Genomic DNA, 23,661 nt, shown 5'->3' with positions numbered 1-23,661 from the left:
AGTTGCATTTAAGGCCAACTGTGAAACATGGTGGGGGATCTGTGGTCAATTTTAGCTACTGGGCGAAGGATGTTTGCATTTCATTGGACCAAAATGCGTATCTCACTAATTTAAAAACCAATATAAATCGTAGCATGGGTAAACTATCACTTGACAGCGACTGGTGATTCTATCAAGACAACGATCCAAAACGCAAGGCGTACAAAGTACGTGCTTGGCCCTTATATAATTGCCTTCATGTAATGCAAACTCCACCCCAAAGCCCAGACATAAATTCCATTAAATATTTATCGAATTATTTAGATACCAAAGTTCGGGAACATCAAGTTTCTAGTAAATCCGACTTGAATAGCGCCATGTTGGAAGAGTGGTAAAAAATTCCACCCATTTTTGCGAAAAATTGATAGTTAATGCCTAACCGGCTTAAAATGGTTAAATCAAAGCCCTCCATACTAAATATTAGTTATTGAAAATATAAATACATTTTCTAAATTTTGTTTAATGTCCGTGTTTGGCTTGTTTTTGTACTGTTTTCGTTTATTTTTTTATTACAGTGAATAAATTTTTGTTTTTTGAATATGCCATTAATAAACATTGAAAATCAATTTACTTTTTTTGTAGCTGTTTTGGTTTAAATATTTTTTAGTAAGAAAGTATTATTACTGTAATGTTCCAGTTTAGCTTGGAGCCACTGTACGTGTTTTACGCTTCAGGCCAACTCCTGTGAAGTTGCAGGGGATGATAGATTCCATATTTTCAGGCTACACTCAGCGGCATAAAAAACGAATCACCTAAAATGATGACCAGTTTCAAAGTGCAATAACTTTTGAACGTATTGCTCGATTTGAATAAGGTTTTATTTATTTGAAAAGTCTACTCTTTGCCAATATTCTACATTCTGTAGATGTCTTCCCCATTTTGGCACTCTCCAATTTCAGCAATGGTGAATAACGCTAATGCGTGTTTTCTTCCTACACTTTGAAGTTTGCTGTGGGGTAAACCGACAAAAGATATTAATTTTAAACATAAGGAGCTTGTAGTCTTCTTTGTCTTTTTTTTTGTTCACGTTTCTATTTTTGTTAACACCAAAGTTACAAGTTCTAAAGGATAAAGCAGCTTCTTCGGCAGCGCCACAAGAAATAGTGGGCCATGGAAATTAACGAAAACATTTCAGTGACGTTTAGTGCCGTTAACGTCGTTGACTGTAGCTAGACAAGAAAAATACCTTTAAGTCTTGCAGAAGTTGCTCAGGCAGTGGCTTTGGTGGAAGATGGACGCAGCGCTAGTTATGCTGCTCGTGTTCTTGGCGCGATACAGAGTACGGTTTGTCGCGCCATTCAAAGATTTCGGCAGACTGGCACCTTCAGAATATACAGTGGACCAATGCAAAGTGGCGAAACGTACTGTTCTCAGATGAGGCGAGGTTTGGCTTGTACTCTCGACATGGTCGAGAGAGAGTTTGGAGAAGAGCAGGAGAGCGTAATGCTCAGTGCAACTTCTCTGAAATAGTACAATACCAGGGAGGATCTTTAATGGTTTGAGGATGAATCTGCTTCGAAGCACGTACGAAGCTTTGTTTTATCAAAGGCAATCTAAGCGGCTTGATGAAATTTTGGCTGAATACGTGGTTTCAGCTTCACGCTCCCATACAGCCCGCATAGTGTCCCAATACCTGGATAATTTGGATATCAGCAGAATGGAGTGGCCTGCACGTAGCCGTGATTTAAACCCCATACACATGTGGGATATACTAGGGAGACGAGAATAGCGCTAGAAGAAGAATGTTACCAGATTCTTAAAATGAAAAACCTGATTCGAAGTATGTCTCGAAGGATGAGGGACACCATTCAAGCGAGGGGAGGAAATACCCGTTATTAACATTTTGTTTGATATACTTGTCACAGTTTAATACATTACAGTATTTCATCGACATCTATGACTTGCTTTAATTTCTGATGTCGCTGCCGACCAAGCTGCGTTATCTTTTACAGCTTGTAACTTTGGTGTTAACAACAATAGAAACTTGAACGAGCATTCTTCAAAAGTTATTGCAGTTTGAAACTGGTCATCATTTTAGGTGATGCGTTTTTTATGCCGCTGAGTATAATGACATCTTATTATTAACATAGCTTGTTACTTATTGATTATGGAGGACCAAAAACTCCAATTTTTTCCAATTTATTGCAATTATACAACAAGTTTGTAAAAGTATTGAGTACTTATTGCAATAGAGCGGTCTTTCTAGATCTTAGACAGTTTACTCATTGTACCTTTAGCAGTCCTATTCTTCTTCGATGTCGCTCTCACTTGAACCTGCGTTATTAATATAGTATGAGCCTAAGTACATGATCTAGTATACAATTTGAAATCTGTTTAGAGGATCTGTCTGTTGCAGAATGATCGACGATCATAATATTGGTTTTCTCTGCATTAATATTAAAGCCACATTTATTTTTCTCAGATTCAACTCGGTTTAGAAGATCTAAAATTTCCTTCTCTGATGCAGCTATTAAAGTTGTATTGAAAATTCAGATCTTTCCATTCCAATGGAGGCCTTTCTCATTATGTATTCTCCATAGATGTTAGAAATCTGGAGAGAGTATACAACCCTGCCAGTTTTAAAGGACAAAGGGGGTCGGTTCTATATTTGTGGCCATAATGTTGTCGTAGAGGTTTCTTATGAGCGTAATTAAGTGTTCAGGCACTCCCATCTAGCGAAAAACCCCCCACAGCACTTTCAAGTTGACGCAGTCAAAAGAATAATCCAAGAAACAGATTACCTTTGAGATATTGAAATCTCGGCATTTTTCTATGAGTTGCCTTAAATATAAGATTTTTTTCTCTGGTCTCCTTTCCTTCTATAAAACACGCCTGTTCGATGGAATCTGCCGATCCAGATAAGACTAAACGCCTTTTAACGATAGTTGCAACATTTCGCAGTTATATCCTTATGTATAGGAATGAAAGTAAAAGTACACCAATCCTTGGGCCATTAACCTTCTTTCCAAATCATATTACATAGCTTAGTTCAGATTTTAATGTCATGTTGATTCAGAAAAAAAAATTCTCCCATTATATCATCATATCCTGAAGATTTTCCTTTTTTTAATATGTGCTATTAAAAATGCTGTTGCCCCTTTACCTTTGCTTGCAAACTGTCTGGTTCGTACTCAATCTCGTTTGTGTTAAGAATTCCCTCCTCTTTCCCCAGGATCTGTTGATCCTTGAACAGTTCTGTACAATATTTCAACCAAGTAGTACTACAGTGCCTTTTTCAGATTCTCTTTCGTAACTGCGTGGTTTAAAATCTCTTGGCTCTCTGAAACAGGTCTTTAGTTTAGTTTCAGTGCGCGGGTTTCTATCTCTTGGCATATATTGGAAATGGAATTACCTTTGTCTTTGCGGTATCTTTTCTGAATATTGTCGGATAGAGATCTATATGAATTTACATCGAAGGTGTCTATTTTGAGCTGTTTCCTTTAATAATTTCCCAAGTCTTGTCGTTGTGAACTCTTTATCCAGGGCTAGTGACTCTTTGTATTTCCTTGTCTTCGACATTGTTTAGCTATATTCAGAAAATTTATGTTCGTCGACAATTCTTCCATATTATTATACACATCCTTGCTGACAAATATATTAATTGCAACAGGATCTTTATTTTAATTACCCACCAAATATGACTACAAAAATAAAAAAAAAAGATAAATACGTTATTATTTTTGTTTTCTGTCTTTGTTTTTAGCCTCGTTTGGTCCGTATATCGTTCTTATAGTTTTCTCAACCTTTGCCTATTTCATTACTACTGTTAGTATTCTTGTTTCCTACGTTTATCAGTTCTTGTCTCTTCATTTTACTTTTCGTTAAGACCAGTATATCTACTTCTGTATCGTCAAATACCTCCATCAATTCCATTTTCTTATCATTAATACTCTTGATTTGATTTTCCATATACTATTTTTTCCATTACTTCTACATCTCATGTCTTTTACCTCCATATTTCTGCTATTCTCATTACCTTGTTTACCATTTCCCAGTTTTGTAATCTCCAATTCGTCATCCTGATCCATTGTTTTTATTAGTTTTTGCCCCACTCGCTTTGTTAGTTCCGTATCCATTTTTCCTCATCGAAGATCTTTGGAATCCTTCTCTTACTTTCTTTCTTGCCCGTTTTTTTTAGATATTTTTCATATCTTATTTGATATTTATGTTCTATTCTCTATTTGTAACCGCTTTCGTCACCATGCGATATCAATGAAATTTACTTTTTTTAACAGAGCGCCCTATAGAATCACCTTATAACTCATAAATGCAAACTTTATCACCCTGCTTTTTGAATTTCCTTTTTATTCTCTTCCTTCTTAACCCTTTTATAGCTACCGTGATGGAAAATCATATTATAAAGAGATTAATGACATGGCTAAAAAGTAGTCTTAGAGAAAAACGCTTTTGAAATTTGTATGATTGTTTAGCATGAATATCGTGATATTATTTGCCTGCTTTGACGATTCGTTCATACTATTCTTCTGAGTATTCATACAGAGTTGAAGAATGTAAATTTACTGATTATTAGGCACTTCCTATCTTACTGGCAACACTAATCATTATTCCTAAATAACTTTTTTACATTAAACATGGTAAGCCCATTTTATAAAACTACACCACTTTCAGCACTAACCAACATTGTGGTATGGATTTCGAAATCCTTACTTCCTCTAGGATTCATCGCCAAATACAATCAGTACTCGTTTGATATATATATATTTCCGCTAATTTATTCTATATATCAATTAGGTAGGTCATTTCTATATCATAAAGGTTAAGATATGTGTGAAGGGATCAAGATATGAATTTGAATAATATATTTATTAAGAAAGTAAGCACTCATTTATTTTAACTATAGTAATAGTAAACTTCTTTTTTAAGGTGAATATTGCAAAATGTAAAAAAATATTCAATTACTTAATACTATTTACACCTAAATCTTAATCACACAGTTTTTAAAATTAATTTTAATTTAAAGATATATTTATGGGTCAATATCGTTAGCAGGACTCTTCTTCCTCCATAGTGCTCTTATTAAATTATCCTCAGGTCCGTTGATTGAAAATTTCGGTCGGTCCGAAATTCCGGAAGTATTGGGAGTATTTGATGATGAATCAATATTTTCTTTGTCGCCATTTAACTGCCGTAATGTAATTCGACGGGGAGTATCACCAGTACTTGTTGGGTGACTTAAATCTTTACTACAAAACTTTTTAACCACGTTTAACATACTTTCGGATTTATCTTTAACCGATTTTAGCACACCTTCTAAATTAAATCGAAAACTGTTTATTTGCTGTTTAATACATTCCGTTTGTTCTTCTTCATTTATACGTATTTCCCCCAACGTTTCTAAAACACCCAACCTCACAGTATCGCAATTATTTTTAATATTATCAAGATGTTTATTGTACGTTTCACATTGATTATTATATTCTTTAGCGATTTGTTCAATTGTTTGGATTGTAGTTGAGGTGCGTTTGTTGATTTCTTTTTCAGTTTTTGTCTTTATCACTTTACAGGATTCTTCAATATTCTTACTTTCTTTTTGTGTAATAATTAATTCGTTTTTATTTATTGCTTCCAAAATTGCATTAATAGCGTTGAAATTATTGTCAGTTGATTGACTACATTCTGTTAAAGTTGATTGATATTTCTGGGCACTTCCATTATCAATACTGGATTTTATGTTTGTTATATCGGTATAAATTTCTTCGTTTTTCAATGATAATAAATTTTCCATTTCTTCAATTTCCGAAAATTCTGTGATTATCTAAATTAAAAAAAAAGTACATCAAATCAATTAATAATAATAATAATAATTATCTTATATATTGTAATTAATTTAATTTTAGATATGTTAAAAGTATTCATAAGAATAACTTTGTGGTGCAGTATACCTTGAAAAGGACGTCATAATTCTTGCTTTAGTATAATGAATACTAAATATTAAAGAAAAAAAAATCAAATAAGTTTATTTTGATTAAAAGAATAACTAGTGATACCAAGAAAACCCTTCTGTACTAAACTGCTTTATCGCCAGATAAGTATCTTCTAACTTAATTTCATAGAAACTTAGGAAAACTTTGACAAGGAGATCATGATGACTGAAAGGATAATAAGAAAAGGCACTCAGAAACTATTTACAGAAAAGTTGTGAATTATCCAGTTGAGAAGTTGTCAAAGAAAAACCAAGAGAAGATGGTAGATATGAAGAGATGACGTTGTTTGCTGAACATCTGGCCAAGAGGCTTACTCCAAACATAAATAGAATATAATATATAAATAGAATATTGACAATTAAAAACCAGTGCAAAAGAATATATCACACCAGTGAAAAATTGCTAAAGCAACCTAGAAAAGGTGTAGTCATGCTGACCTACCACCTCAATTAAGCTTTTATATTAAAACATATACCAGTATGTTGGAAAGTTGGAATGTTCTCAAAAGACTGAGACCAGTAAAACAAACTAATCACTTAATAAGAGATTATCAATTTGGATTCAGACAAAAGCACAAGAAAAGAAAGCCTGTTCAGACTTGTTCAATACTCAGACTTAAGAGGAAAAGCGAGAGTGCCTGAAGACAGTGTACTGAGTCCTACCCTGTATCTGTTCAGGACTACAATGCACATGACATAGCACTACTTACAGTATTGAAAGATTCCCAGAAATTATCCACTGAAAAACTACAAACAGCCAGCAATGCAATACTCGATCATATGTCCCTTATGAGAACAACGCCAAATACCTAGTACTATAGGTACCAAACATATGTAGGTGGAATGTGCTTGTAAAAAAGAAAACGGCGGAATTAGCCCTAAAATTAGTTTAAAATACAAACTACTCTATTGGCTGATTGAAAAGAACTTGAAACCTTTAATCTCCAACAAACAACTGATTTATAATCGGATCCTAAAACTAATAAAATTGGCATCCAGTTCTAGGACTGTCCCAATGACTTTACTCCAGAATAAAGTACTATAAGACATAGTTAATGCCTCCTGGTATGTACGAAATTCCGATATAACATAGAGACCTTCAGATTCCAACAATTAAGGAAGAAATGAGAAGTTTTTCTGAAAAGCATGAGAGTAGACTACACCTCCACGGCACGCAAAGACTCTTCAAATACTGAATAACCAACACCACGTTCGAAAACTGAAAAGAAGAAAACCATGTAGTGTGTTCTGTATAAAAGCAGAGCACAGTGTGCGAGAACAAAACTAGAAGACATCAATGAATAGGGCTGACTTTTGTCAATAAGTATACAGCTTTAAGATAAAAAATAATGGTTAGTTATAAAACTAGTTTTAATAGCCGGCAAAATGGTACTATTAAAGAAGAAAAAATGTAAAAACATTAATGTTCTGTAGATAGAATCCAAAATATGTGGAATATTATCCACTATAATACCTACAAAATTTATGTTACCGTACACCCAAAGGATCCATCTTAGCACCTCATTACTGACCTGATCCGTCGAAGAGATTTTCAGGAAAATTTCAAAGGCTACTATTTCACCAATAATTCCAAGCGTCCATCCTTCCACTTCGCATAGTTATTGAATTACATCTATTCGATTTAATAAATCGGTATTGAACATCCAGTGACAAGCTGCAATTTGCTAGGAATTCTTTGAAACGCAGATCTAGCATATTCTATACTCAACCTGGTTCTCAAGATCGTCTGTTATCCAGCAACCAAGATACTGGAATCTGTGTACAAGTTCTATCTGATTGTTGTAAACACGAATATTAATGCAGAGATTTGGCATACGTGTCACAGCCATTACTTTTGTTTTGTTTATTTTTAACCCTACAGTATCTCCTTCAATGGTCACGGCATTCAAAAGTCGTTGCAATCCCTGAGCACCGTCCGCAATAATAAGTATATACCCTTTTAACGCCCTCCTTTTCTTATCGACATATCTGTTATCAGATCATTTATTTTGATCGATGCCATTTGTTCCCAAGACAGGTTCTCAATAAGGGCCACATTTTTATAGTCTACACCATGTTGTGTTAAGAGTTCTGATCAGTTTTGTATGTTTTACGGGATCAAACGCTTCTTTGCGTTGATCTCGGCACTTTTGTAGCAGCATTTGAAGACCAAACTTGTACCAACCTCCATACAAATCCAAATTGATCGTCGCTTAGGTTTTTCTCGCATTCTCTGTATACGGGGTCCTTCAGCTCAGCTCCCGTTTTCTGTAGCTCAGTTATTAATTAAGTTAGGAGTTTAATATTTTACAGGCTTATACTGTATCTCAGGCCGCATTTCAGGAAATTATTATTGATTATACAGAGTGTCCCAAAAAAGTGTGACGCCATGATGATATATTTTTTTAAATGGCACGATATATCTTTTTCCACATTTCTGGGTGTCTTTTATGGGTGCCTACATAGTTCCAAAATTTTATTGAAATCGGCTGAATGATAGCAGCACAAAAAAAATAAAAACGAAAAAAAATCGTATTAAAAATTAATCATAATTACAAACAGTGCCTCATTAATAAAGTTTCATATCAAACTTATTAAGTAAGTCTAGTGGATTCGTTAACCAAGTTCCATTGATTCAAAATTATACATTGTGGCCAAAATCTAGTGTCAAAACTTTCAAACTTTAAAGCATTTTATCTTTCTTATTTTAAATTGGACCCCCTACATATTTTTATGTAAATCGATGCAAAATTAAATAACAAAAATATTTTGTGATAACAACCCCATCACAATTCCTGACCTGGCAATGTTTACTAATAATTTAATTAATTTTTTTAAATCATCATGGCGTTACACTTTTTTGGGACACTCTGTATAATCAATAATAATTTCCTGAAATGCGGCCTGAGATACAGTATAAGCCTGCAAAATATTAAACTCCTAACTTAATTAATAACTGAGCTACAGAAGACGGGAGCTGAGCTACAGAACTACAGACCTCTGTATATTGCAAACCAGCTGGTATGGGTGCAAACGTTGATCTGAGCCAGTCTTCTGAAAAGGTTCCTGTGCTATATATTGTGATTATTAGCAGTGTTAAGGTCTGAAGATTTTCTGCATTTATAAGTCTCATTTCATTTCTACATATATTTCATCTGATCTTAGGCCTTTTATCTCTTCCGCTATGTTAACCGCTTTTGTAACTTCTGATATTAATATGTCAAGTATTATTTTTGGATTACATTTATTTGCGGTTCCGTACTTTCGCCATCAAAGAGCCCGTGAATGTATTTTTCTCATATGCATCCTACATCTTTTGGACTAGTTACTAATCATCTACTAGTCATTGAATCTTGCCTTCATATTTGTGACTTCTTTTACCTTTTTGTATATATTGAAGTGATCATGTTTTCTTAGTAAGGCAGTTCCTCACATCTGCTGTTCATCCATTCTTTTTTCTCTTTTCTGATGTGTCTTCTGATGATTTTCTGTGTTTCTTTATATTTCGCTTCATTTTGATTTTTATAAGATCTTTGAGTGTCTATCAATTCTAACATTTATTCTGATATCCATGATTTTTTTTTGTATTTCCTATATTAGTTCCTAGATAATAAAATTCCGATACCTGTTCAAAAATCTTATTGTTAATCATTACTTAGCATCTATGGGATTTTTTGCTATCGTCTTGCTTATCGAGATTTGCTAACTTAATTCCTCAATTGCAAAATGAAATGTCTTTGCGGCATCATTTGCATATCTAACGATCTTAGTTTTTGTTCACTCATAGTGTAATCATCGTTCACTTTACATACTTTGTCTATTATTGTATGATGCTAGATTTAATATTACACAAATACAAAACTAGGCAACATAAATTGAAGCGCTTAGCTTAAACCAAACAGTAGAACCAAAGTGATGACTGTGATCTTACCATATCTCACTTATGGTTTTGAAAGAATTGAGTGATTGCGGTTGATGTGCTTTGAGTGAGAGGAATACAGCTAGGTTGAGCCATTATGTAGTAACTTTGACAGTTGCAGCAGTCGGTGCTGTTTTAACTTAACATTTATAAAATAAAAAGTTGCGTGTGAAAAACAGTAACTCAAGCAACATAATCCTTATTTTAATAATGCCCTATATCACATACTGATCATTCTGCTTCTCCATTAATTGGAGAGGCAGAATTCCTTAACAGTGGAAACACCAAGAGACAATTCAAGAAGTCCATTTCAATCACAGGTAACATGTATGCCAGATAACGACCGACAATACAATAAGTCCTTGACTTAGTAATAAAGTAATTGTAAAAACAGTTCTTTAATGATTCTACTTTGGGTATAACACTTTCAAATCTGGTGTGGTCAGATCTCCAAATTAAACTGCCAATATTTTGAAAAAGTTAGAATTTGCCCTCATACAAATAGATCTTTAGTTTTCAATGATTTAATGAAAACTTTTAAAAAGCCTTAAATTCCTAATTGAAGCGTTTAATACATAAATATTGTTACTGACCAATTCCATTACTTTTAAAATTAATAGTGCCAAAGATGTTTGCACTTCAGATATTTTCAAGTCGTTTTTAGTAATTTTTTACAATTATCAGTAACTTTTAACAAAGAATAAAGGCCACTTGTAAAACAAATTATGATTATTTTTATAATTTAATAACATACCAGTTGTTTTGCTTGTGCTATTCTACGTTTAGAATCCAAAAACCTTTGATTTTGTTCTTCAAGTTTCGCTATAACCGCTTGACTACTCTCCGAAATGGCATATTGAAATTCAACTAATTCAGTCGAAATTGATGTTAAACCAATCGCAAAATTTCTTCTCATATCTTGAAGCTAAATAGAAAATAAATTAATATCAACACAATAATTTTATAACACTACTTACTGTTGAAAAAACTCGTTGTATGCCATTTCTCCTTTCTGTAGATATATTATGAATAGAGTTTGTTAATTCTGATAAATGTTCTTCAATAAATCTAATAGTATTATTAATTATCTTTTTACTGCTACTTTCGTTTCCATTTTTTAATTTATTTAAATAATTTTTTATTCTACTATTAACTGAATCATCTGTTAAATAATGCATTTTATAAGTATCTATTTCTGTAGAAAGTTCGTGAAGCAGTGGTAAAAAACCTTTAATTTTATCCAAATTTTGGTCCAATATTTCAGATCGATTAGACAATGTAGATTCTACGTCAATATTTACAAGCGACATTATAATATCATCTATACAACACATTATCTTGTTGTTTAAGTCATTGTGAATGTCAAAAAATGTTTTTGTGGATCTTCGATTACTTTCAGACGTTTGATATAAATATGATAATTTATTATGTAGTGTTTCAGAGTTTTGACAAAGCATTGTTTTAAATTCATTTAATTGTTCTTCACGTTCAATTTTCTCGTTCTTTAACTTTTCGTTATTTTCCGAAATCACTTTCCAATCGCATTTCATCGTTTGCAAAGAATTCGTTTTCTCTTCTAAATTTATTTGTAAATTTTTTATCATTGACATTTTTTGAATTAATTCATTACGACGAGTTTCATTTTGTTCTAATAAACTTTTATAATTATCATCGTCCAAATAAACGCCATTTCTCGTACGAGCCGCATTTAAATCCCGTTTTAAACGTTCAATTTCTTCAACGTATTGTTGCACCAAAGCGGCTCGCGATATTTTTTGATTCACCTCGGGTCGATTTTTAATTGACTTCGCACGCATCGCATACTCTAAAGTGCTTAAAGTTTCTTCAGTATTTGTAGATGATGAGGATATTGTGGCAATTAGTGATGTTTTTGTTGTTCCACCTAAACTATCTTGTAATAGTCTCGTCAATTTTGATTCGCGGTATGGAACATGTGCATTTTTTTCAGTTAAGGCTTTTATTACTCGACCAAGGGTAAGTAATGATTGGTTGATATTTCCAGCTTCGCGAGCGCGCATGTCTTGGGCACCAGATCGAGAAATGTTTTCAGAACCAGCTAGATCTACTAGATTTATTTTTCCCGTTTTAACAAGTTCGTCGCCAGATGCTGTTGTTTCGCGGGTGTGTACAATTATGGTAAAAACTGTATGCGATCGGCTGGAAGACACGTTCATTAATGTCGGGGCGGTTTTACGTTTTTCATTTCCAAGTTCTTGTAATTTATGAATTTGGGATTTATTTGTAACTGGCACCTCTTCAATTCCTTGGATAATAACTGATCCTTTTTGATTTTTGTCTTCAAATATTCTAAATATTAAAATATTGTTAAAAATATTTATGAAACAAAATCTGCGGATTTTTTTCAAAGTCTGCACAATTCCAAAAACTTTGATAATATTTATATGTGCATTTCAAAATCATTAAATGTCTGAGATGAGTCTTAAGATCTAAAGAATCACTTGTTCCCTTCTATGTTATATTCTAAATGCGATTTTTTCAAAAAATCTAATTGTAAGTACACTCATTAAAATGAGTGTACTTACAAGTTACAAGTTATTTTCCAGTAAACATGTTGATTAGTGAGTGATTATTTGACCAATTATGGTGCCTTTAACATGCAGAAAAAGTTGGAAATTTCTTTCGTAAAAAATGTCTAGTCTAATTTATTGTCCTAATAATTCTCAACACATTTGCATATATCATCTATAATAATAAATAAGATAAATCCAAAAAAAAAACACTTTTTCCCAAAAGTTCCCATATTGGAACTATGGGCTAAACGGGTCCATAAAGATTTTTAATAATTTCAGATGCCTCACAACTGCAGAACTCATTTAAGTAATAGAAGACGAGGATTTTTGAGCCGCTGATGTTATTATTACTCCTCCAGATGATGGTCTGAACGTGTCGAAGATAGCGGCAAAGAAGACTTCTGCAACGAGATCAATAACTGGATGGTCGACAGCTTCAAGCGGAAGTTATGGCGAAAATTACAAATCAAGGACGGACTTTCACAATTGGTGATAGCACACTGACGAAGAGTCAAATAGTGATAACGAAACTTTGTCAGAAATACAAAAGAAGTTACCGAAAAAAAGAAACTGACAAAAATCCGATCTTATTTCTGGGTTTACGATCTTTGAGAAACTGATGCAATCAGCACCCATTCCTTCTGATCCGGTGGAATGCTTTGAGCTTTTCCTTGATGATAGTATTATATCATTTTTGGCAGAAATAACGGCGTTATACGCACAGCAAAAAGGTGAACATAATTCACTGTGCAGATAATAATAACTAATAACCTCCATCCAGGCACAAATTTGCAAAAGTACTAGAATTGATGCAAATGCTTAATTCAAAATTTTTGAAACACTCAGAACTCCAAGGCTGAGTGTTGAAAGTATAGCTCCATATTTTGGTAAGCACAGGGAAAAACAATTCTAAAAAGCAAAGCCGATACAGTTACAAGATGTGGTGCGTCTGTGAACCTTATTGGTATTTTATGCAATTTGAACCATACCAAGGAGAAAAACCGACGAGAAAATGCAGCTGGTACTTCAGCGGATAAAGAAGAAAATGCGTCAACCACAAAAAAGTAAGAAAACCAACTATAAAGAAACCTGCATTTGGTGTAGGAGAGTTTGCTGTACTTGGACTGATAAAAGTTCTACCAAAACAAATTAGTAACTCATTTACAGGAAAAAGATATGGATGTACGAGAACTATCAAATAAAATAAAATTGAAGTGTCCCATAATGCTTTCAAAAGTGGTAGAAAAGAGGAACAGAGGTGTTTATGATTATTGTACAGATGTTCCCAATAAACTAGACGTTACAAGCTGGCATGATAATAGAATAGTTCTGATGATTATGTTATGATTCTACGCTTCCAGAATGAAGACTGGAAAGGTGGATATCAAAACAGAAAAAAATTCAGTTGCATAACCTCATGTAGTAGCTCAACACAATAAATTTATGGGCGGTGTAGATAGAATATAGACAACTACAGCATTTCCATTAGATCGAAGAAGTGGTGATTGGCAATTTATGCGTTTTGTGTCTATATTTCAGTGCACAACGGATGTCAAATATATAAAAAAGGACTTGGGTAAAAAATGGATTATTTGCAATTTCGAAAAATAGTTGTGCAAACGTATTTACAAAAATATGGTATTCCCCAGGCAGGAGGAGGACGTTAATCTCCGTTAAATTGGCTTCAAAGGTGCCAACGCAAGTGCGATTTGAAGATAGCAATCACTGGATTGTCAGCGCAGAAAAACAAAATCGCTGTGCTTTCTGTAAAAAAAAATACGAGATAGTCTTGTCAACAATGTAAAGTCAATCTGCATGAATCCTGTTTTGTTCACTTCCACACAAGATAATGGACAATAAATAATACCAATACATTTATTGTTAACGTTTATGTTGATTTGATTGAGAAAAAACTACGAAAAAATAGTATTTTCTTAAAAATAATACTTGAAGTAAGTTACAAAGAATGAAAACTGCACCAAAATGATACTGGAAACACAAAAATTTAAAAAAACATAATTCGGGCATAAACGGATTAATTATTGCAGATAAATTAAAAATAAAGTGTTTCTTTACCAATTAGCAACTAGAAATTGATCAACTTTTATTAGTTAGTTTTCAATTTAGTTATTGTTTTCAATGTTGTACATTTTATGCCATGGTTTCCCAGATCTGTTGAAATAAATTGATGTAGTTCATATATAATCCTGTGCAAGCCACTGATAACATCCAGTACAATACATTATTGATACGCTGATCAGAATAGATGGACATATTATTAAGTGCACATCTGTACACGTCATAGAAATTAGAATAAAAACCTCCACCAATTGTATTCGAGATTGTGACATTGGATTCGAGACTTGGCTGGCGTACAGCCAAGTCTCCATTAATGAGATATTAGCGTTATCATATTATCAATTTAACAGATTATTAGGCATAAATACTTAGTTTAGTTCTTAGTCTCCCATCACAATACAATACACGCAGTGTAAATGATAAATCCCAAGACAGCAGCGGTCTTTCCATCTCCGTATCAAGAATTCTTAACATTACACACCGACAGTTCAGTATGCTTCCTGGCCAAAAACTCGTTCATTGATTCACATTTGCATGGGAAAAACTCACGTCAATTTTACATTTTGTAATTACGCCGCTAAGCAGTTTGCTGTTTCGCTGTGTGAACTTTTATTTCTGGTGAAGAGCGATCTGCTCTATGTTTTAAAGTTGCGAAAAATAGAATAACTCTTTTGCTGGGCGCGAATGTTTCAGAAACTTAGAAACTTAAACCGATATTAGTGTACCATTCACAGATACTACGTGCTTTGAACGGTCTCAATAAAAACATGTTACCAGTTTACTGGAAATGAAACAAGACATGCTTTGCTTTTGTGAAAAAAATAAATTAACACCCAAGGCATTTTCTTCTTTTGGACAATGCTCCAGGACATTCTCGAAACCTGGACGAAATCAAAACACCATTGGCTGTCAAAGTTGTTCACATGCATCCAGGGGGTTATTGCAACCTTACTAACTCCGCAATACTTTCTTGGAAATGGTGAGAATTTTGAACACTTCAAATAAAATAATCAAAGACTATTGGCGGTCTTTCGATATTTTAAAATTAATAATTAAAGTGGGGTTGGGGTAAAGCTTCGGCAAAATGTTTAAATGGAGTTTGGCGTAAACTGCTGCCAGCATTAAAACACGATTTTGAAAAAGTATCACAACAGGTGAATCTAATGTGAAAGTGTTATTGCTCAACATGTCACAGAACATTTAGAAGTCCAAGACAGTGCGCTAGACAACGATTGAGAATGAAGTGCTAATGTAAACAGGGGCATTATCGCATACATATACTGAAATTCTCAATGAAAGCAACCAAAACTCCAAGCAGTCAACACTGAAGGCTATCTGTACAAAAACGGTTGCACTGTAACTCTGTTAGAATCAGTCCAGTTGTGCCGCAATGAAGCAGCTTGGATTGTGAAAGGTGTTAATTATGAAAAACCCACTTTCATCTGTTATTAGTTGTTATCACTTCATCTTCAGAGAAATAACCCATAACAACCCATAACTTCCCATAACAACTTTATCTAAGATCAATAAGATTCTTAATAATTCCAGACACGCAAGCATTTTGATTGAAAGGTAGATGGTGACTTAAGATAATAGTGACTGATTAAAAAACTCCAAAGAACGCGCTTTCTGGTAAACAAGACTACAATTTTTAACAAAAGATTTTGAAATAATGTCTTTAAGGAAGAGATCTTATTTATGAAGTCGTATGTTGTTCCATACAAGCAGAGTTGAGCCCCTTGCAGTAAAAATGTACTGCAAGTAAGGTATTCAGTACTTTTTTACTTCAAGTAGTTTACTGCCAGTACTTTCAAATTGTAGGTACTTAATACTTGTACTTTCAGTATTTAGCTTAAAATGTAATGGACACTTGTTACTTATCTGACATAAGAAGTACTTGAAGAACTATTTATTTACTCCAAGTAGTTTATTAAAATAACAATTTTTTAAACTTTTCTTATACCTAACATTTATCATTATATGTATATTAGTTATATATGTATATAGTGATAGTTTCTACTTAATCATTAACCATTCACTACATAGTGTTCAATTCATTCATAATTCCCATCTCTTTACTATTTCAAAATTTAAATTATGCAAAATAATTCTCAGTTTGTATTTTTGATATTTCAATAAGTTTTGATAGTTACTAGAGAAATATGTTTAATCTTGTAAGGTATTGGCGATTGGCAGGCGCAGCGTCGACGCGTGATTACTCAGTACAGAATTATTTAAAAGGTAAGATTGAAAATACATGATATATGTACATTGAAGGGTTCTAATTACTTTGTACTGAGTACTTGGAATTTTAGTTTCAAGTAAAATTACTTATTACTCCAAGTATTTTTTAAAACTTGGAGTAAAAATAATTTATAGCGCTACTGGTACTGATTACTGGGAGTACTTTTCCTTTGTATTTGTAACAACTTTGCATCCAAGTTCATAGTGGACTAAATATCTCGAAACACCTGTATACAAATTTGAGAATGGTTTCAAATTTGGAATCATTGTACTTATACATTACACTGTAATATTTTTCATCAAAGATATATGATAATAGATCTATGACATAGAACTATGATAGTGTAATACTGGCCCAAGCAATTTAATTTTATAATATTTTTATAAGTAAAAATGTCCTTTCACTAATTATGTTTATGTAATGTACACAATATTATAACAGATGGTACATTACACTGTAATATTTTTTATCAGATACATGATAATAGATCTATGATATAGAATTATGATAGTGTAATACCAGCTACTTTGGTTACCTACTTTAAGGAAGCAACAGATTCTTAAGACCCATATAAAATTTTAGAAGTGTTTAAATTCTTTATATATTATCAGCTACTCAGATATCATTCAAATATGCTTACCGAAGTTGGTTTTCACTTCTTGATAGCATATCTGTGAGTTCTTCATTATAAAGTTGAATGTATGATACACGAACAGAAAAATCGGTATTGTCCAAAATATCAAAGATATGGTTGATTGTACGAGGAATAATTCCTTCATTCTCCTAAAAAAGAAAAAGAGTCATTTCTGAAAGACTTCCACAGACTTTATCATCAACATTTTATGTTTAACATTAATTATTGTTTGAAAAAATTGTTCATTACTTACTCCTTTACCACCAGACATAGTAAAAGTTTTTCCAGTTCCAGTTTGACCATAAGCGAAGACCGTGCAATTATATCCTCCAATAACTTCTGTTATTAATGGTCTGACAATTGTATTGTAAACATCACTTTGACTTGAGGTATCATCAAAAACCCTGTCAAAGTGATATTTCTTTGAATATGCATTCTTTATATGAATGTCTTTTTCCGAAACAACTTCTAACATGGACGAAAATTTATGTACTTTTTCTCTTTCAGTATTTGGTCGAATTCTAACGTAAACGTTAATGTTCTGTTCTTTTAATCTTTGACTTGCCATCTTCTCGTTGTTAAACCAATAAAAATACCTATTCCACACACATATAATAACAAATAAACACGGTAGAAATAAAGTTGTCGTTTAAAATGTTAAGTTCTTCACTAAAGAGTAAAGACCGTTAAGTTAAAACTCGTTTGCGGAAATGGCTGCCAACCTAAAACTTTTAATTTCATTACTACCAACCTTTCAACGCAGTGAATTTACAGGTTTATTTTATTGTGTTAATTTTAGTAATAAATAAATACTTATAAAACTTATTTTGTATAAAATCACAAAAAGTTACATGGGGCATTGTATAAAAATATTGAATTCATTACCAACGGTCACAATTACATTTCAAAATATGCCAATAGAAACAATCAACGGGCAAAAGATGGCGTTAGTTATTAAATTTAAAATATATTATCCGAATTTTATTATTTACTTTGTTATATTAAGTCCATATTAAACCTCGTTTATCCTGAATCTTTAGTTTCTTTACCTGTTTAAGTACAGTCTTACAACGTTGGATCACAATGTAAAATCTTTTGAATGACAACTGGACACTTGGCTACGTCCTTAAAAGTATAACCTAAAAATTTTTTGACAATGTCTAAAAAATATAAAAAATTATTATAAAGTTTAACACGAAATTAACAATTGTAGTTGTATTAGAATTATAAAATGGCATTTTTTGAGGACGCCCTTCTTGTCTTAATATCTCAGGTTCATAATTGCATAAATAATTTACATTATTACACATTTCTTGTAGGTTATATTCTTTGTAGGAGCTTGGATATTTTTTATGAAACAGTTATTTAAGGACTACGAAGTAAGACAGAAACTTGTACAAATCATATTCTCCATTACCCTAACTTTATCATGTACGATGTACGAGTTAGTAATTTTTGAAATAATAGACTGGTTAGAGTCGAGTTCTCGATATTTCTTTTGGAGTCTAATTTTATATTTTTTACTATTTGTTGTTATAGTATTAAACCCCCTTTATATTTTTTATAGCAGCATATGTAACATACCATTTGGTAAATCAAATAATTTTTTTAAATAGCTATATTTATACTCACTTTTTAGTTAAAACTGATTATATAAAACAGTTAACTTGCGTTATATGGATAATCTTTATGATTATCTTTTGGAAAATTGGAGATTCATTTCCTATTTCAAACTCAAAACAGAGTATTCTCTCTATCGAGCAATTAGTTTCAAGAATTGGTGTTATTGGGGTCACTGTTATGGCAGTTTTATCCGGTTTTGGTGCAGTTAATTATCCCTACACCTCTATGGCTTACTTTATAAGGTTTTACATGTAAAATAATATTAATTCATTTTATTTTATTAATAATTTGTAGAGATGTTTCACAATCGGATGTGATTAATACTGAAAAGAGATTAATGCAAACAATGGAAATGATTGTTTTAAAAAAGAAGAGGTTAGCCATTTCAAAAAAACAGAACCTAGAAAATCGATCTGAAGAATCAATACGACAAAGATATGGAATTTGGAATGTTTTAAATTCTATAGCTCCTAGAAGAGGATCAGAAAGTAATTTTAAAATGTAAAATTATAATAAATGAGATATTAAAATTTGAATTTGTAGATATTGCTCAGTTAAAGTTGGAAATAAGTGGTTTAGAAGAGTTGAGTAGGCAATTATTTTTAGAGGCACATGAAAATCATAACATGTTAGAACGCGCTGAATGGTCAAAATCTTGGACTGGAAAATATTTTAATTTTTTAGGCTACTTTTTCTCATTATATTGTATGTGGAAAATATTTATGGTACAACTATGAATAAAAAAATTGTCTTGTTTAATATTAAATGTAAATTCAATTTTAGTGTACCATAAATATAGTTTTTGATAGAGTTGGAAAGAAAGACCCGGTAACAAGAGGGATTGAAATAGCTGTAAACTGGATGGGTTTAAGTATCGATGTAAACTTTTGGTCTCAATATGTTTCATTTATTTTGATTGGATGCATCGTTGTCACTTCTATAAGAGGACTTCTATTGACATTAACTAAAGTAATTTAAATTCACTTTTATTCTATTAATTATATAAATTTTTTTTAGTTCTTTTATAAAATTTCATCAAATAAAAGTTCCAATATTGTAGTATTAATGTTAGCACAAATAATGGGAATGTATTTTCTATCATCTATATTACTTTTACGGATGAATATGCCACCAGAATATAGAATTATAATAACACAAGTTTTGGGAGACTTACAATTTAATTTTTATCATCGATGGTTTGATGTTATCTTTTTAGTTAGCGCTTTAACGAGTATTGTTACGTTATATTTAGCGCACAAGCAGCCATTATATGAACAAGTATAATATTTTATTTTGCAATAAGTATTTTTTATACGATATATTCTGTAATTTATATATAAAAAAAGCTTTATTAATAAAAAAAGTTGATTATATATTACTATGTATTATAATGATTAAACATTAATACTTCTTTAATAATTGATTAATTAAAAACTATTGATTTTAGATATCTATTTCTTATGTGCTATTAAAAGGATATAAAGGATAGTTGATGACATTCAGAAAAAGGCCTGTCAACATCTGAACTTTTGTATGATAGACGCGTTGTAAGCTGGTGTCATGAGAATAATAATAAAGAATCCTCATGAGTCGGTATGGAACAATGTACACTATGGAATCAATGTCTTCTATGCTAAAGTGTTAAGAATGTAGAGGATGTGTAGACACCATCAAGCGATTATAATAACAGACAGATCAAAAACGGAAGAGAAGACCAATTATTCAGTGAATAAAGTTGCGCGAATCCCGATGATGTCATGGGAGTTAAAGTAAGCGCTCAAGAAACGGAGGTAATAATTCTGCAGTATAAGTAGTAAGATATGTCATGGAAACTACAGTATTTTGAATTATAATTATTAGTACAGATATCCATATAAGTGGGTACTAACTTTAAAACAAGTACTAAAGGGGGTAAACACAAAATAAACTTTTATTTTAGTTATACATATAATCAAAAATATGCACAACAAAAATAAATCTTGAGTCTATTCTAACATTCGACGTTTTCTTGGTGGCGTTGTGGATTCGAATTCAATAGCGATAGTACAAGGTAATTTCCAGTACCTGAACGTGAATGGTAGAGATTTTGCATGAAAATAGCTGTTCAGAGTTCTTTGAGTTGCAGTTCTTTTAATTTTCATTTTAATGTCTGCATCAAAAGTATGAACAGCGTACTGGAATTTTACAGTTCTTGTTACAACACAAAACCGACCGCTGCAAGGAAGTGTCCCGACTAACTGTTACGCGTATTTGGAACAGGGCGAAGCAACAGTCTAAACAGTACATCGAAGGAAATATTTGTGTCAATGTGACTTCTAAAAAAAGGTATTGTGGCCGAAAGCGCAAGAATTACTCGGAGAATTTGGATAAAATCAAAGAAACTGAACTTAATCGCCGTGGCACAATTCGGAGTTTGTTGTTTGCAATTAACAATTCAAAATCGACCGTTTTTCGCATTTTCAAAGAGGACACTTTATAAAAAGAAAAAGAATATCCTCAACAGTGAAGACTAGAGTTCTGTTTGTCGAAGGTTAAATCAAATCGATGTTTTGAGGATATGTAAATTGGTTTTACTTATCGCAAGTTAAAAGGTCATACTATATCACGCTGGACGAAGCAGAAACAGAAAAGCAGTGTAAAGGCAAACAGTTCATAATGAAAGTTATGTTCATGGCTGCATTGGCCCGACCAGTATTTCAACAGCAAAATGGGACTCTGGCCTTTTGTTTATAAAGAACCTGCAAAAAGAAACAGCTAGAACCGGACGAGAGGAAAAATGGTGACCAAAAACATCGAGTCTATTAACGCAGCAAATTGCAAAAAGATGATTATTGATAACGTTTTACCAGCCATTAGATTCAAATTCTCAAAAGCGCATAAAGCCAAGACAATTTGTGTTCAACAAGATAATGCAAAACCGCATTCTTATGAAAACTTCAAATCAAACACAAAATCACAGCCACCAAATAGTCCTAATTTGAATGTATTAGACCTTGGCTTCTTCAATGCTATTCAGTCTTTGCAGCACCAAACATCGCCAAAAACTATAGATGAATTAATAAATTGTTTTGAAAGTGCCTTCGACGCATTAACTAAAGAAAAATTAGATACTACAAAAGTGCATGGAGTTAACCATGATGGCCTCAGTAGGCAACAACTATAAAATTGAGCACATGAATAAAGAAAAACTTCGCCGCGAAGGACGTTTACCTGTTTCTATTATGTGCAACCAAACTGCCATTGAAACAGTTGAATTGTGTTTAAATGTGTAAAATTTTCATTTATGTATGCTTAAACTAAGTTATAAATTGTATTACTAATTTTATAAATACGATAAATCAGTTTTCAATGTTTTGTATACCATAATTTGGGACAAATTGTAAAGAGAAATGTATACCATAATTTGGGGCAGAGGGAGTAGTGATTATTTTCAACAATGGCAAATGGAGTACCTGTAGCATAAACTGCCCTAGCCAATAGTTGATCTAGCTTGTCTTGTTCAACTTTTGATGAAACGTCAATAAAACTATCGAGTGTTGAACTCGATGATTGTTTAGTTAACTTCTGATTCTGATGTTGATGTATTATCAACTAACTAGGGTGGACTAATCAGCCCAACTATCCAAGGTGAAGAAATTCCTTTTTAAAAGGAAGTCAAATATCTAGGACTAATCCTAGATAAAACCCTCTTATGGAATGGACATTTGCAAAGAGTTTTACACAAAGGTAGATTATCCTTGTGGACTTGTCGTATTCTTTGTAGAAAAGGTATAGGAAAGGCCGAGAGACTTCAGTTATCAGTAAACTTTCACGAATTCAACAAGTAGCTGGATTGGCAATCTCTGGTACGATAAGCACATCGAAAACTCTATCAATGGATGTTCTGCTTGGCCTATCTCCTTTGCATTTGCATATCGAGCAAGTGGCTAAAACTACCATTTACAGGTTTAAGCAATATGTTCAAAACTGCTCCGACATGTCCTACCAATGGGCTGCGGAAGACACTATAAGCACTGACATTGTGCTATCAATGCTGTCAGATTTGACGGGATCATTACCAGCGATTAATGTTAGATGCCAAATTGTACCGCCTAAACGGCAGTCCTGGATCGAAATCAAAATTCTCTGGTTCAGGCAGATAATTGCATGTTCACAGATGAATCAAAAAGCCGGAAGGGGCCGGGGAAGCTTACAGCCTGAGTACGTAGTGTACTGTATTTCAGGCGGAAGTATTTGCTATTGACATGGTTCCTAAAATCCTTCTTGAGAGAGTGGTGAAGAACATGATAGTACGATTTTTCTCAGACAGTCAAGCTGCTCTCGGCTAATTAAAACGGTGTCGGTTCTGGTTAATGACTGTAAAAGAACTTTAAACACACTGAGTTATGATAACAGAGTTTCTCTGATCTCGATCCCAAGTCACTCTGGGGTTACTGGCAATGAAGCGGCAGATGAGCTAGCAGGAAAGGGCAGCGTTAAAGCGTTTGTAGGGCCAGCGACAGCGGTTGGTATATCATTTGCGATGGCCAAACATAGGATTAGACTGTGGGCTGAACAGAGACTTTGCCTACTGTAGACCAGTTCTCCTGGAATGAGACCAACCCGGAAAAATTTTAGAACTTGCTC

The 23,661-nt window shown here is 32.9% G+C and overlaps 2 protein-coding genes across 2 annotated transcripts; one reads left to right on the top strand and one right to left on the bottom strand.

Moving 5' to 3' along the window:
• Positions 1 to 4,844: 4,844 nt before the first annotated feature.
• LOC111413777 (kinesin-like protein KIF11) lies at positions 4,845 to 18,132 on the bottom strand. The gene is made up of 5 exons (XM_071197066.1): positions 17,666 to 18,132; positions 17,419 to 17,561; positions 10,880 to 12,230; positions 10,657 to 10,827; positions 4,845 to 5,815 (listed from the first exon to the last, which is right to left on the bottom strand). The coding sequence occupies exons 1-5, from the start codon at positions 17,978 to 17,980 to the stop codon at positions 5,027 to 5,029; spliced, it is 2,769 nt and encodes a 922-aa protein (XP_071053167.1). The 5' UTR covers positions 17,981 to 18,132; the 3' UTR covers positions 4,845 to 5,026.
• Positions 18,133 to 18,543: 411 nt separating this feature from the next.
• LOC111413783 (golgi pH regulator) lies at positions 18,544 to 20,408 on the top strand. Its single transcript, XM_023044889.2, has 7 exons — positions 18,544 to 18,685; positions 18,732 to 19,002; positions 19,052 to 19,277; positions 19,330 to 19,523; positions 19,579 to 19,760; positions 19,819 to 20,004; positions 20,053 to 20,408. Exons 1-7 carry the CDS (start codon positions 18,644 to 18,646, stop codon positions 20,317 to 20,319), a joined length of 1,368 nt encoding a protein of 455 aa, XP_022900657.1. The 5' UTR covers positions 18,544 to 18,643; the 3' UTR covers positions 20,320 to 20,408.
• The last annotated feature ends 3,253 nt before the right edge of the window (positions 20,409 to 23,661 follow it).

This window comes from Onthophagus taurus, chromosome 1 (assembly GCF_036711975.1).
Source record: "Onthophagus taurus isolate NC chromosome 1, IU_Otau_3.0, whole genome shotgun sequence".
In the NCBI taxonomy this organism is placed as follows: domain Eukaryota; kingdom Metazoa; phylum Arthropoda; class Insecta; order Coleoptera; family Scarabaeidae; genus Onthophagus; species Onthophagus taurus.
Note: the sequence above shows the minus strand (reverse complement) of the source record. Positions and strands in the feature narration are given on the sequence as shown.